This window comes from Diabrotica virgifera, chromosome 2 (genome assembly GCF_917563875.1).
Source record: "Diabrotica virgifera virgifera chromosome 2, PGI_DIABVI_V3a".
Classification (NCBI taxonomy): Eukaryota; Metazoa; Arthropoda; class Insecta; order Coleoptera; family Chrysomelidae; genus Diabrotica; species Diabrotica virgifera.
The window spans coordinates 35,872,477-35,888,382 of record NC_065444.1 but is presented as its reverse complement, the minus strand read 5'-3'; the positions used below and the strand labels follow the sequence as shown (position 1 = coordinate 35,888,382).

The 15,906-nt window shown below is 31.3% G+C and overlaps 1 protein-coding gene across 1 annotated transcript in view; it reads left to right on the top strand.

Annotated features, from left to right (window-relative positions):
* LOC114327427 (huntingtin) overlaps positions 1 to 15,906 on the top strand; it is a 98,211-nt gene that overhangs the window by 47,459 nt on the left and 34,846 nt on the right. Inside the window, exons 17-21 of the mRNA XM_028276045.2 lie at positions 3,901 to 4,188; positions 6,295 to 6,649; positions 11,349 to 11,580; positions 13,559 to 13,628; positions 13,687 to 13,866. Of these exons, the coding sequence (XP_028131846.2) occupies positions 3,901 to 4,188; positions 6,295 to 6,649; positions 11,349 to 11,580; positions 13,559 to 13,628; positions 13,687 to 13,866 (1,125 nt within the window). The remainder of the gene's footprint in view (positions 1 to 3,900; positions 4,189 to 6,294; positions 6,650 to 11,348; positions 11,581 to 13,558; positions 13,629 to 13,686; positions 13,867 to 15,906) is intronic.

Here is a 15,906-nt window from a genome sequence, read left to right as displayed (position 1 = left end):
TAAGATTTCTCGTGTTGTTGTTGTTTTTGGATGTCCTTGACATCGAACGCATTCAATGCTTGTATAACCACCTTTAACTTCAGTAATTAATTTTTTCTACCGTACTCATTGAAGGCGAAGAGTCCTTATAGACTTTCTGCATTCGTTCATAAATTTCTTTTGGTGTTGGTCTGAAGCTATTTTCTTGTGGCATTTTTATGATTAACTATTTAGATGGGAAATAAGCCACAATTAAATTGAAAAAATAATTTTATTAACGTTTCGACGCCCAAATCGGGTATCGTTGTCAAAATACAAAATCTACTAAATTAAACAAAAATGTTGTTGCTAAGTAAAAAAATTCTTCTAATAATTTATCTAATCTGACTCATTTATATTGGCAATTCAGACATATATTATACATTTTACAGTAGAAGACTTTAAAATGATATTGCCAATATTTATGAGTTGCATTCCTGGGACGACTTTACTGAAAGATAGTTCATTCGATTACATGAAATCAATCCCAACTCAAGAATATCCGTCACAAAAAAAAATCGTAGCATGTGATCTGTCTTTAAAAAGACAACCAAATGCAACGATGACAGTAAAATTCTCGCGTTAGAGATTCCATAGTAAATCACGAGGGAAAACCAGGAAAAAAACCTCGTGATACTATCCCGACATCGAAGTATTTGGTCTTACATTTAATTTACTCTCAAAAACTAATACCAAATTCTGACTTTTAATATGTTTAAATTATAAATAATATTAATAATACATATATATATATATATATATATATATATATATATATATATATATATATACAATAAGTAATAATAAAATATAAAATATGTACTAACTCGATATGTTGTTGACTTACTAATCGTGGTATTTTATTTCTATTGACTTCCTCTTTCAGTATGGGTAACCACATCCTACTGCATTCTACCGAGGAATTTGCGACACAATTGGTTTCATTTAGCATAATTAGAGCCGCTTCTTTGATTCTTCTCTTTTTACTATGTGATTCTTTCAGGACTGTACTTGAATCTCTCCACTGAACTCTATGTTCATTATCCCATGCGTGTTGACATATATGAGATCTATCAAATTCTCTATTTTTAATATAAGACTGATGTTCTAACGTTTAATTTGTTCTTTCTTGTTCATTGTTAGGTTTGGTTTTAGATATAATAGATCTCAATGTGTTTGTTGTTTTGAATGTTGTTGAAATGTTGAATTTATTTCCTATTGTTTTAAGTTTCTCGGATAGTATTTTTATTTATTATGGTATTGATATTTTCCTCGTATTATTTCTTGTGAATGTTGTAGCATCCCGTTCTAAGTTGTTCTGTTCCATTCGATCCAATTTTGACAATTCCTTATTTATAAACTATAAAGGATAATCATTTTTTAATAAAACAGATGTTAACAATTGTTTTTCTTCTAAAAATGAATTTTCGTTAGAACAAGTAATTTTGGCTCTATCATATAAGGATTTAATGATTCCCTTTTTAACGTTGATGTTGTGATTTGATTTATAATTGAGATATCTGTTGGTGTGTGTTTGTTTTGTATACACTTGAGTCTCATTCCTGAATTGTTGAATACATTCCTGAATATTATAAACGATCGAGAAGAGACAATACAATTTACAATGGAAAAGGAATACAATAACACTCTGCCTTTCCTCGATGTTTTAGTCTCAAAGAAGGATACTGGATGAACAACTTAGAACGAGATCCTACAACATTCACAAGAAATAATACGACGAAAATATCAATACCACAATATTTTATATAAAAGGACTATCCGAGAAACTTAAAACAATAGAAAATAAATTCACCATTTCAACAACATTCAAAACAACAAACATATTGAGATCTATTCTATCTAAAACTAAACCTAACAATGAACAAGAAAGAACAAAGAATTGCATTTATAAAATACCTTGTGAATGGGAACAATTTTATTTAGGTGAAACATCAAGACCATTAAACGTTAGAATAAGTGAACATCAGTCTTATATTAAAAATAGAGAATTTGATAGATCTCAAATATTATGTAAACACGCATGGGATAATGAACATAGAGTTCAGTGGAGAGATTCAAGTATAGTCCTGAAAGAATCAGATAGTAAAAGGAGAAAAATCAAAGAAGCGGCTCTAATTATGCTAAATGAAACCAATTGTGTCGCAAATTCCTCGGTAGAATGCAGTAGGATGTGGTTACCCATACTGAAAGAGGAAGTCAATAGAAAGAAAATACCACGATTAGTAAGTAAATAACATATCGAGTTAGTACATATTTTATATTTTAGTATTAGGTACTTATTGTATATCTATGTATTATTAATATTATTTATAATTTAAACATATTAAAGTCAGAATTTATTATTAGTTTTTGAGAGTAAAATAAATGTTAGACCAAATACTTACGATGTCGGGATAGTATCACGAGGTTTTTTTCCTGGTTTTCCCTCGTGATTTACTATGGAATCTCTAACGCGAGAATTTTACTGTCATCGTTGCATTTGGTTGTCTTTTTAAAGACAGATCACATGCTACGATTTTTTTTTGTGACGGATATCCTTGATTTGGGACTGATTTCATGGAATCGAATGAACTATCTTTCAGTAAATTCGTCCCAAGAACGCAACTCATACATTATGGGAATATCATTTTAAAGTTTTCTACTTTAAAATGTATAATATATGTCTGAATTGCCTATATAAATGAGTCAGATTAAATAAATTATTAGAAGAATTTTTTTACTTAGCAACAACATTTTTGTTTAATTTAGTAGATTTTGTATTTTGACAACGACACCCGATTTGGGCGTCGAAACGTTAATAAAATTATTTTTTCAATTTAATTGTGGCTTATTTCCCATCTAAATAGTTAATCATAAAAATGCCACAAGAAAATAGCTTCAGACCAACACCAAAAGAAATTTATGAACGAATGCAGAAAGTCTATAAGGACTCTTCGCCTTCAATGAGTACGGTAGAAAAAATTAATTACTGAAGTTAAAGGTGGTTATACAAGCATTGAATGCGTTCGATGTCAAGGACATCCAAAAACAGCAACAACACGAGAAATCTTAGAAAAAATAGAGGATACTGTATTGGAAAATCGACGAGTGACTGAAAGAGATTTAATAGAAGCCCTACGCATATCTTTGGGCAGTGTAAGCAATATTATAACTGAAGTATTGGGTTTTAGAAAGCTGTGTTCTCAATGGGTGCTGTATTCGCTAACAATGAAACAAAAACACATTCGAATCCGACTTTCTCATCAACATTAGAGCGTTTTTGAAAGGATAAAGTGAATTTTGTGCGTCGATTCATCAATATGAATGAAACTTAGTTCTATCAACATGCTCTTGAATCAAAACAAGAGGCTAAAGAGTGGTGTAGACCTGGTTCTTTCGCTCCGAAACGAGTTCGTGTCCAGAATCGGCCAAGGAGGTGTTTTTGATCAGTTTTTTTGGGATGCGAAAAGAATTTTGTTTGTGGATTATTTGCAAATTGGCAAAACAATAAATTCTGAATAAAAAAGATTTGGGCGTCGAAACGTTAATAAAATTATTTGTTCAATTTAGTTCTGGCTTATTTCCCATCTAAAATAAATTGGTTTTAAACCTTCCAAAAATAAAAATTCAATCAATGCAGTGCTTGATTTTTCCATTGTAAAAAATACTGTGACACATCGATTCTAAATGGCTTCTAAACAAAGAATGAATTGACAGATTGAAATGAAACTTTACATGCTTTCATATGAAGAGTGTACCAACATAACAAACAAAATTAGTCTATTATATTTTATGTATATGAAACGATTTCACTTTGTTACACACCTAGAATTATTTTTTTAAGGTTTAAAGTTCATTAAAAACATTTTGATGTACTCGTAGGTTATTCTGAGCATGTTGCTCAGATTGTGCGATAACAAGCAAGTGCTAGATTTAATTACGCTGATATTAGAAGATAGTAAGTATTGTACTCATAATACTGAAAAATGGTATGAATGGTCAAAGAGAGTATTCCACGTGGTACTTCCTATGCTTAAACAGAACAAATTGAAATTGGACGACCCAGAATCATTGGCTGCAATGAGGAGATTCATATTAGCGATGAATCCAGAAGTTTTTAAACCATTTGATGAAATCATTGTCATGTTTTTCCAAGATCCGCCTTCCTTGGTAAGCCTAAAAATGTATAAATAACATTATTAAAAATATGTTTAGGGGGGGGGGGTATGGTTTGAAATTCATTTCAAGCACATTTTTGTGATTTTTTTGAAACTATGGTAGAAGTATTTTATTTTTAAATTAAATAAAGATTAAGTACATAGAGAATATTCAAAAAAAAATGAAGCAAAAATATGTATTAAAAAACAAGCCAACCGTGGCAAATTTTTGGTGGACATCAGAACACGTCATTGGATCACGTGAAACAAAAAATTCAAAACAATTTTATTAGCTTACGACTTTCTTGAGGTAAGGCTGTCGAGTTTTTTTAGTTTTGACAATTTTTGAGTTTTTGTTATCACTCGGAAATCAAAATAACGTTTTTTATTTGCGAAAAAATGGTGAAAATCAACATATTTATTAAACAAAAAATAAGCAACACAAAAAATATCTCGACATCCTTACCTCACGAAATGTCTAAAGAGAATCTATGTACAGTTTTATGTGGATCGGTCAAGTAGTTTTTGAGTTAAAATGTCCATAGCCATTGAAAAAAGCAGTTTTGAGAAAAACGTGTTTTAAGTTTTGACAATTTTTATTTTCCATTTCTTTTTTGCATCGTTATGTGATGCACACCGGAATGTGTTTTTAAATTGCGGAGTAATTTGCAAAAGAGAAGGGGAACAGATGTTAAACGTTTCTTGAAGGCGCTGTAAAGCGAGTCGAAGGTAGGGATATTCAGCGTACTGTTTTTTCGGTAATTTTACTCCGATCAATCTGAAATTTTCGGAGAGTATTCTTGATGTTATGTACTTTCATTTAAAATAATAAAAAAATCTCAAAATTTTAAAACCATGTCCACCTCCCCCTTAACACACTTTGATGAACTCTTTATTTTTTTGAAATTATACTTCTTTAGGCGCGATTGAGGGTGAAATTTTATTAATCTGCGCGCATGCGCACAGAGACAGTTTGGAGTTCGTTACTAAATGTTTTAATTTATGTATGTATCAGTCCAGAAAAGGTGTGGAAAGGATATATTAGTGTTTTTAAATATATTTTTCTATAAACGTGTTAAAAATGCAATTTATAGCACTCCATAAAAGCGTTAAAAATGCTACTTTAAAGCACCAGTGCTTTAAAAATTTTAAGGCACTGCAGTTAAAAGTGAATTGTCAAATTGTGAAACGTCAAAATATTTATATTTCATTTATTAACATTAATATTAATAATACAACTTGCGCAATTTGAAAAAGGTGGTTTAAAAGGTTTTTTTTTTAAATTTAATTTAAACTGTATTATTGCATTTTTAACACGTTTGTAGAAAAGCACTATTAAAATTTGTTAGAATATACAAAAATAAAAGTAGATGTTTTTCTATAGTTGTTATGATTTACGTATTGACAGTATAGGCAGTGTTGATGGAATGTCAAGAAAAATATAAAAATGGAATGACATTCAAGTTCAAGTAACAGTTTTTGTAGGTATTGTCCTGTAATTGAGAATGAATAAATTATAATGTTGATAATATATAAGACGTTTGTAGAAAAAATATTGTGTGATATAGGTGATAAAAAGTACATTTTTAAGGCACTCATGTGAATTGCAGAATGAGCGAAGCGAATCTTTCACATACGTGCCTTAAAATTGTGCTTTTAACATTTATATCATAAATAACTATTATTATAATTTTTGTGTATTTAGACTTGTCTACCTCGGGATTAAGATAATAAGTAATATTTAAAGTATTTTATAATTCATTTCGTATGTTTGTCACTATCTCTGAGAAATCTTGTAGCCCGTATAAACAAAAGGGTATAGCTCAGTGGTAGAGCGTTGGGCTGGACATCAAGAGGTCCCCGGTTCAAATCCTGGTGTTTTCTAATCTTTTTTTAATTTTTGGTATTGTTTTAATAAAAATTTTTGGACAGTAGTAAGTAAAAATCAATTTAATCTTTAAATAAAATACAAATAAACTGTCCGAAAGTATATTTATATTTATTTCATTGAAATCATATTTAGAAGTATAACTTCTTACGTGCGTACAAAGTACACATACATTCTTTTTTTTTTTATTTTTGAAATTATTTTGGGGGTTCTTATTTAGGTCTTTTTTAGGATACGAACTTGACAACATTCTACAACTGGTTTTCCAAAATCCTTATTCTATTACTTCTAATAATTCCTTTGAAAGAAGAAGCCCTTCTAGTAAAAATCAACAAACTCAAAGCAGAATTTCCTCCGGCGATTATATTTGAAAACGTAACCCCCAAAGCTGATCCTTTGAACGTGTATAACAACGCTGAAACTTTCCAAAATATTTCTGCAGAAATCATTTTGATTAGATATTTATTTAGAATTTTAAATTTGGTTTCGAAAAGATGTGTTATGGCAATTAAACGTCAAGAAAAAGGATTTATTTTCGAACAACTTTTTGGATTCCTGTTGCATTGTTTGTACATGTTTCAGTCTGGTAAGTTTTATTTGAATTATAAAGTTTACATTTTTTATGCAATAGATAACATTATAGGTGAGCGGTTTATCTCCATGAACGCGGAGCTTAAACTAACTAAATTACTGACTAAATTAGTATCCTTTATTCGATTCTATATATTTTTCAAAGTTATTAAAATGTTATTAACAAATATCTTATAATAAAACAGCATATCTCATAGAAATAAACACTTTTTCGAGTTATTTGCAATTTTTTGTTGAAAAAATGGCTTGATTAGTGATTTTTAGGATTTTTTTCTAAAAATACTACTTAAATGAATTGAAATTATACGAGAAGCTTTGTAATAATTAAACATTAGGTACAAGTAAGAATATTTTGACAATGATAAAAATAATGGTTTCTATCTTGGTGAAAACATGGAGCCATAATTTCGAATATATCTTTCGAAGTTAACGGTTTTAGCAAAGGTTTTAGTAATTCAAAAATACGAGCTCTTTCTATTCTGCACTTATAAACAGCAATGTCAGCAATATGAAGTGCGTTCGCAGAGTAGTCCGGGACTAATCCCTGACAACTCATAACCTCACCTGATATAAATAATACCGTTAATAGATAAATATACAAGGTATGTTAACTTTTAGTTAATATTAATAATTAATTATTAATAAAAAAACATGAAATCCTTTATAAAAGGTATATTTGTTAAAATAATTAATATTAATTAATAGTAAATAGTACCTTATATATTTATCTATTAACGGTATTATTTATATTGGTTTAAAGTGCGCATGCGATTTTCTGATAATTTATCACTGGCTAGTCGCCGATAGGCTCTGCGAACGCATTCATTAAGTGCGTTCGCGGGTGCCTGTCGGCGACAAATTAGCATCAAAACGCATGCGCACTTTAAAATGATATAAATAATATCGTCAATAGATAAATATACAAGGTATATTTACCTAGTATAATTTAATAATTAGTTATTAATATTAATTAAAAGTAAATATACCTTGTATATTTATCTATTAACGGTATTATTTATATTAAGTGAGGTTAGAAATTGTCGGCGACAATTTGTCCACTGTACCCGCGAACGCAACTTATGTATTGCGCTCGCATATGACAATATATTCTCTAAGTGCGTTCACGGGTGCCTGTCGGCGACAAATTAGCAGCAAAACTCATGCGCACTTTAAAATGATATAAATAATATCGTTAATAGATAAATATACAAGGTATATTTACTGAGTATAATTTAATAATCAGTTATTAATATTAAGTAAAAGTAAATATACCTTGTATATTTATCTATTAACGGTATTATTTATATTAAGTGAGGTTAGAAATTGTCGGCGACAATTTGTCCACTGTACCCGCGAACGCAACTTCTTTGTCTACCCACTCCATCGTAACTGCTCAAACTAATAGACATAATAAGAATAGACTAGATAAGGTATGGGCCACTCTGTGAATAGAGGTATAACGTCAATATTCACTGGCTATCTTTGTGTGTCTGATTATCTGTCTATCACTTATTTATCTTCGTCTGTCATACGCAGTCAATTGCACGGTAAAGAGAGATAGATAGACAACCGATCGACTGCTCCGCGTTACACTATTTTGCTCAGGATGCCTTGTCTATTCTTATGTATATGCCCAAAATGCTCAAACTAGACTGGAATGTCTTGACGCGTTTACAGTGTAACTGTCAATAATGTCAACAGAACTTTTAGCTGCGTTCAGTTGGCCAGCTTTACAAGCCAATTGGCACGTGTATCACGTTATATGTTATACAGTGATGAGCGTGCTAATAATCGCCAAAATAACGCAAAAGTTGAAAAACATAATACATTGTGAAGTAAAAAGAGATGAAACTAGTAGAGGTGGAAATTATCGATATATGTAAACGTATAAATTAATACGTAGATGAAGTCCAAATAATCTACGACCAAATATCCTGTGCAATCATGGAAAATCCTTGCCACTTCTTAATAATTGGCGGTGATTTCAACGCCAAAATAGGTACCAAGGAAGACCCCTATGAAATAATATTGGGAAATTTTGAAAGCGAAGGCAGAAATGATAGAGGCAAACAACTGTTAACTTTCCGTTTGGAAAACAATCTCTATCAAATGAACAGCTTCTTTAAAAAGAGAAAACACAGAAGATGGACCTGGGAAAGTCCTGATGGAAAAACAAAGAACGAAATCGACTATTTCTTAACAAACAAAAAAGAATTATTTAAAGACGTAAATGTGTTAAACTAGTTCAGTACAAGCAGTGATCACAGGTTAGTAAGAGCTAAAATAACGATATCGATCGAAAAGGAAAGACTCAACGTAATAAATAAGAAAGACCCAAAGAAATGGTCAATACCAACTAATATTCAGGAGTTCGAAAAATATATTAATAATACATTGAAGGATACAACAACAACAGACATTAATATATTGAACAAATAAATAATCACCACAATACAACAGGCTCAAACTAAATATTGTCCAACAAACCAAAAAGATGAAAAACTAAGTCAACCTACTAAAACCCTTATAGAACTAAGATGACAGATGAAAGGAGATAACAGTTCCAGCAAAGAAGCGCTAAATGAAATAAATAAGACGATCACAAAGGCAATAAGAAAATACATAAGAAACTACAATCTGCATTGTAGAAAAAACAAAACAAGCAATAGAGCAAAATAAGAACATGAAAGTTTTGAAGAGAAGCGTACAAAAAGGAAAAATAAAAATCAACAAACTAAGAAACAGAACTGGAGAAGAAACTACAAATAGAGATGAAATATTAACAATAGTCGAAGAGTTCTACACAGAGTTATAAAATCAAGAAAAAAGATGACAATACGCAACCTCCAATTACAGTAAAAACTGGGGTATTAAATCAAGGATCAGATTTAATGCCCGATATAACAAAATCAGAAATCAAAGAGGCTCTGAAGAAAATGAAAAATAATCGAACCCCAGGCGAAGATGGAATAGTATCAGAAGCACTAAAAATTGGATGAAATATACTACTTGGAAAAATTAAACTACTTTTCAGTATCTGCCTTCACAACGCCAATATTCCAACAGACTGGAACAACGCTACTATGATTCTATTATACAAAGCAGGAGACAAAGCCAGTTTAGAGAATTACATACCGATTAGCCTCCTCAGCCATTTATATAAGTTATTTACGCGAATAATAGTTAAGAGAATGGAAGAAACGTTAGAGACTTATCAACCAAGAGAACAGGCAGGATTCCGAAAAAGTTACGGAACAAATGACCATCTACAAAGTATAAAAACCCGAATAGAGAAAGTAGTGGAATACAATAAACCTCTAGTTCTGGTTTTTATCGATTTTCACAAAGCATTTGACACAGTTGAGCTTAGCAAAATATTACAGGCGCTTAAAGAATGCAGGCTAGATTATAGGTATACAAAATTATTATACAAAATATACTTACAGGCAACAAATACTGTCAAATTACATACTAACACTAATCTCATAAAAATAGAACGGGGGTTAGACAAGGAGACCCAATATCACCTAAACTTTTTAATACGGTCTTAGAACATGCTTTCAAGAGTTTGGATTGGATGACAATGGGAATAAAAATAGATGGAGAATACCTAAACAACTTACGTTTCGCCGATGATATAGTCATAGTAGCTGAGGATCTAGGTATGGCAAGAGAGATGGTACAGGAACTCGTTGTGGCTACAGAAAATGTAGATTTAAATTATAAACATCTCGAAAACAAAAATAATGACAAACTTGGTACCCAACCAGAACATCAGTATTGGTGGGAAAGAAATAGAACTCGTAGATAGATATTAATACCTGGAATATGAAATTACGATTGGCAGGGATAACCAGACTCATGAACTGAAGAGAAGAATCGGTCTTGGGTGGGCAGCATTTGGAAAACTGAGAGAAACTTTTAAAAGCGAGTTGCCCACGTGCCTAAAGAGAAAGGTATTTGATCAGTGCGTCCTCCCAGTCTTGACGTACGGATCAGAAACACTTACCTTAACTAATGCCTCGGCTACCAAACTAAGAGTCACGTAGAGAAGAATGGGGCGGTCAATGTTAGGAATAACTCTGCGAGACAAAATCAAAAACGAAGAAATCAGGAGAAGAACAAAGGTGACTGACGTCATCGAAAGGATAGCCAGGCTGAAGTGGAGATGGGCAGGGCACATAGCCAGAATGACAGATGGGCGATGGACGAAGAGGTTATTAGAATGGAGGCCAAGAGAAGACAAGAGAAGCGTCGGTCGACCGCTTACAAGATGGACTGACGACTTAAGAAAGCTAAATATAAACTAGATGAGAGCGGCGCAGGATAGATGGGGTTGGAAACGAGGGGAGGAGGCCTATGTTCAGCAGTCGACTTTGGAGGCTGGATGATGATAAATTAATATTACATTACATAGTTTCCCACCTTTACATGTATCGGAGGAGTATGACAACTGTCACGGTGACAGGAGAATTTTATAAAATACTGCGGTCACAGACGTCTAAAGATTATTTTATACGTTTATATCGATAATTTCCACCTCTACTAGTTTCGTCTCTTGTTATTTCACAATGTATTATGTTTTCCATCCTTTGCGTTATTTTTCCGGTTATTAGCGCGCTCATCACTGTATAAAAGTATATACCTACATAATAGGCATTTTTAGTATATTAATATTGTAACTTCATTTTTAGGTGGTCATCCCAAAGTAACGAAAATTGCTGCAACAGTTCTAAACTCGAACATTCCATTTGATGAAGAAAACTTCGTAGAAATGAAAAGTATTAACGATAATTTTTTAACTCTGGCAGTTTTTTATCCGATTTTAGGTTCCCAGTGGTGCAACTTCCTTATATTATTAAACTATAACGACAGAATATTCTGGCAACGTGCTTTCCAAAGCAACGAGCTAGAAAATAATTTAAGGTATATTTACAGTCCGTACAATATAGATACCGTTGCACGTCATTATCTACGTCAGAGATCTAAGTTGACGTTGTTGCCCAATTACAAAAAATTCTTGAATTCATTTTAAATCGAATATATCACATAATTATAGCGGAAGTGAATTATACAACAAATCAAATTAATATTCAATGTAAATAAATAAAAACATTAGAAATAGAAAACAAGAATTAAGTTATAATCTAACGTTAAAATAAATAAGAAAAGCAATAAATATAATAAAACAAATACATACTTATACAGAGTAAAGAATAAAAACAAATCTGAAGTATCAATACTGCAACTGTCAAATAAACGTTACCAATTTATGCCAAAATTTCACCTTTATTCGATCGCAGTTAGAGTGTAACTCGAACAAGTGTGCTTTATAAAAACGCTTTATATTCCACTTATACAAATTAAACGAAATAAGTTAGGGAATGCTTCTTTATACACTGCGCGTCATAGAAAACGGTCACCCTAAAAAATGGGTAATTTTTGAGGTAGCGTATCTCCTAAACCTGCTGTCCGATTTAAGTGATTTTTGAATATGTTATAGCATTATTCTTTGTCAATATCCCCGTAGTAATATTTTTGCTAAACAGGTAAATTTTCATTGTATACCGGGTGTACAAATCAAACTGTGTTTTTTTCTCAAAGTTCGCAACACCCTGTGGAATATCCTAGCATTTATAAAATACTGAAATTAAAACCCACCTATAGCCTCAGGTTTTCCCAACATTCTGTTTTTTGATTCATTCGTTTATGTTGGATAATACAAAAGTTAGGTACTTTAACAACTACCCATGTTCTTTTTCAGAACAGGGTGTTTCTAAACAAGTGCGACAAACTTTAAGGGGTAATTCTGCATTAAAAAATAATAATGACAGTTTGCTTTATAATCGTATATCCGCAAATGCTTCGTTTCCGAGATACGGGATGTTGAATTTTTTCTTACAAACTGACAATTTATTTATTGCTCTAAAACCGGGTGACATATGCAAATGAAATTTGGTGGGTTTTAAGACCTAGTTATTGCACATTTTTTGACATACAATTAAGAATTTTATATTCACCATTGGCGTGCATAAGGGCAAAATGATCGGTCATATTACCAGTATGCACGCCAATAGTGAATATAAAATTCTTAATTGCAAGTCAAATAATTCGCAATAACTATCTCTTAAAACCTACCAAATTTCATTTGCGTCAGTTTGTAAAAAAAATTCAACATCCCGTATCTCGTAAACGAAGCATTTGCGGACATAAGTTTATAAAGCAAACGGTCATTATTTTTTCATGCAGAATTGCCCCTTAAAGTTTCTCGCACTTATTTACAAACAACCTATACTGATGAAGAACATGACTAGTTGTTAAAGTACATAACTTTTGTATTATCCAACATAAGAGAATAAATCAAAAAACAGAATGTTAAGAAAACCTGAGGCTATAGTTGGGTTTTAATTACAGTATTTTATAAATGCTAGAATATTCCACAGGGTGTTGCGAACTTTGAGAAAAAAACACAGTTTGATTCGTACACCCGGTATACAATGAAAATTTATCTGTTTAGCAAAAATATTATTACAGGGATATTGACAAAGAATAAGGCTATAACATATTCAAAAAATCACTTAAATCGGACAACAGGTTTAGGAGATACGCGACATCAAAAATGACCCATTTTTTAGGGTGCCCGTTTTCTATGACGCGCAGTGTATTTACATTAATAGAAATATTTCAATATTATTTCTACGCGTATATTTCAGTGTATTCAGTTAAACGATTCTAAAAAAGGAACACACCTATGACAAATATTTCGTGTTGGTATCATGTGACGTCACGTGTTATGACTCGGATGACGTGCACCGGTATCTATATTGTACGGACTGTATATTGCTATAGGTAAATAGTAATGTTGTATTTTTTGCTCTATTAATTATTATTGAATCATTTTTAGAGTCAAAAATCCAATTTTAAATTTAGAGGTTATGAAATATGGAAGTACCATATCTTTTTGCGACTTTTTGGTAAGTTAATACTAATAATTATTTGGACACAGCTTAATATGATCTAATTATGTTGAAGAGTGAAAATATTCCCGACATTAATAATATTACTTGGTTTCTGGATAGAAATTCTTCACTTTTAATCGACTTACATCATGAACCTCCAGTATCAGAATTTTTAACGTTTGTACATAGATCTGCACAGCTCAGTCAACGATTTATTTATAATATATATGAAGCTGTCAAACAGTCTCGATCTGTAAGTATGGTATAAATAATTCAATATATATTAATCTTTCGACATGAATCTTTATGAGTTCACAAGAAATCTCATCTGCTATGGCATTTATTACAGTATTACAATATTGTTGTACAGTAGAAACGGAAATCGGTCAGAATACGTAAAAAAGTAACGGTATCAATTTTTGGTATAAATGTTTAAGAAATTCGAGTAGCCTCATTAAAGATAAGGTAAAAAGATAAGGGTTTTAAAGAAATACATGCCGGTATTTTAACATCCTATTAATCATTTTAAATTGGTAATTATAGACCTTACAGTAAACACTTGCATATTAGTACAATTAAAATAATCAGATGATAAATATTAAGCAAGAGAAATTAATTTTTTTTTCTGTTTTTAAGGATAACTAGCAAGCAAGTTCGTTAGCGGAACCGAATTCAAAATTATTTTGCACATCGTATTTGAAACATTGTTTGGTTAAAACATTTCATTTTTGTTGGTAAAAAATATATTAATTTGCCTGGACTAAATTACGGTTCTGTTGATATCCGAGAAGGCATGGTATTCACGCAATGTTGCCAAACTGAATTTTGTTATATTCGGTTTAAATTTTATAGCCGATTTCCGAACCTACTACACTAAACGGCAAAATTAACGGAACACCATAAAAATGGGGCATGTTATAGTTGTCTCCAATTTCCTAAACTTATTTCCGATTTGAGTAATTTTTTAGTACCTACGTTACTACAGCCTTATTATTAAGGGGATGGGTACGTATTTTCGGCTTGCAATGCTATTCAAATGTGGATTCATTTTTTTCGAATCCTGAGAAAACTAATAAGTATTTTTGAAAAATTTAAACGCAGAATAAAAGATTACGTTATTAGCGAGGGCAGAAAGTCCCTGAGAACTTCTATAATGTTTATTTTAATAAGTTACAGGGGTAAAAATCAAGAGAAAATTTAGTGTGATTTTTAATTTCAAATATCTCATTCAAAATAAACTTTTTATTTATTCTAAGGGACTTTCGGCCCTCGGTACTAATTTAGTCTTTCATTCTGCGTTAAAATTTTTCAAAAATATTTATTATGTGTGTATATAACACAATGTCCGTGGTAATATTTTCCAAATCTATCTTTGTCTCACAACGCACTCAGTCGAATAGAATATTGTCAGTATATTGTCAGTCAGACAGTGACAATCAGTGACAATTTTAAATATTTGACATGACATCGGGTATATTTTGAGTTGTTGATTAAATAATATTCATATATATGTAGTGTATTTGATAAATAATTGATTTAAGACGTGAACTTAATAAAAAGTTATTTATTGTGTATTATTTGTGGAAGATCCAAGCAGAGAATACATCAGGATAATACCTATATTCTGTGATCCAAGTATTTTGTTGTTAAAGATGTTCAAAATTGTAAGCGTTCCATAGTAACAATATATTATTAAAAAATCACTTTAACACTTTCCTCTTTTCTCGATTGAGTATTAATTTTTGTTTTACATATAAATTATTACAATCACTGAATACATAGTTAGTGAAAAAATTATCATATTTATTAACCCGGGAGTAGTCGCGCTCACTTCTGTAACGTCGATAGTCGCGTGTGAGATTCTATCTCAAAATACGAATTTCAAACAAATTTTTATTTTGTACTATTTTTATCTACTTTTTATATTGAAAATATATATATTTCTAACAATTTTATTAAAATAATCTGTGTTTAACGGCCACCTGCCAACATCGGCCACCTGTCCTAACGGCCAGTTTAAAAATTTCCCAAACCAATTATATGTAGACTACAAAAACTGGCAATACCGTCCACCTTTCTATGTCGGCCAATAGTTCTTTCATTTTTAGTGGCCGTTACTGACAAATTTTACTGTACAGTAAAACCTGTGGTAACGGCCACCTGCCAACATCGACCACCTGTCCTAGCGGCCAATTTAAAAATTTCTCAAACCAATTATATGTAGACTACAAAAACTGGCAATAGCGGCCACCTTTCTATATCGGCCAATAGTTCTTTCATTTTTATTGGCCTT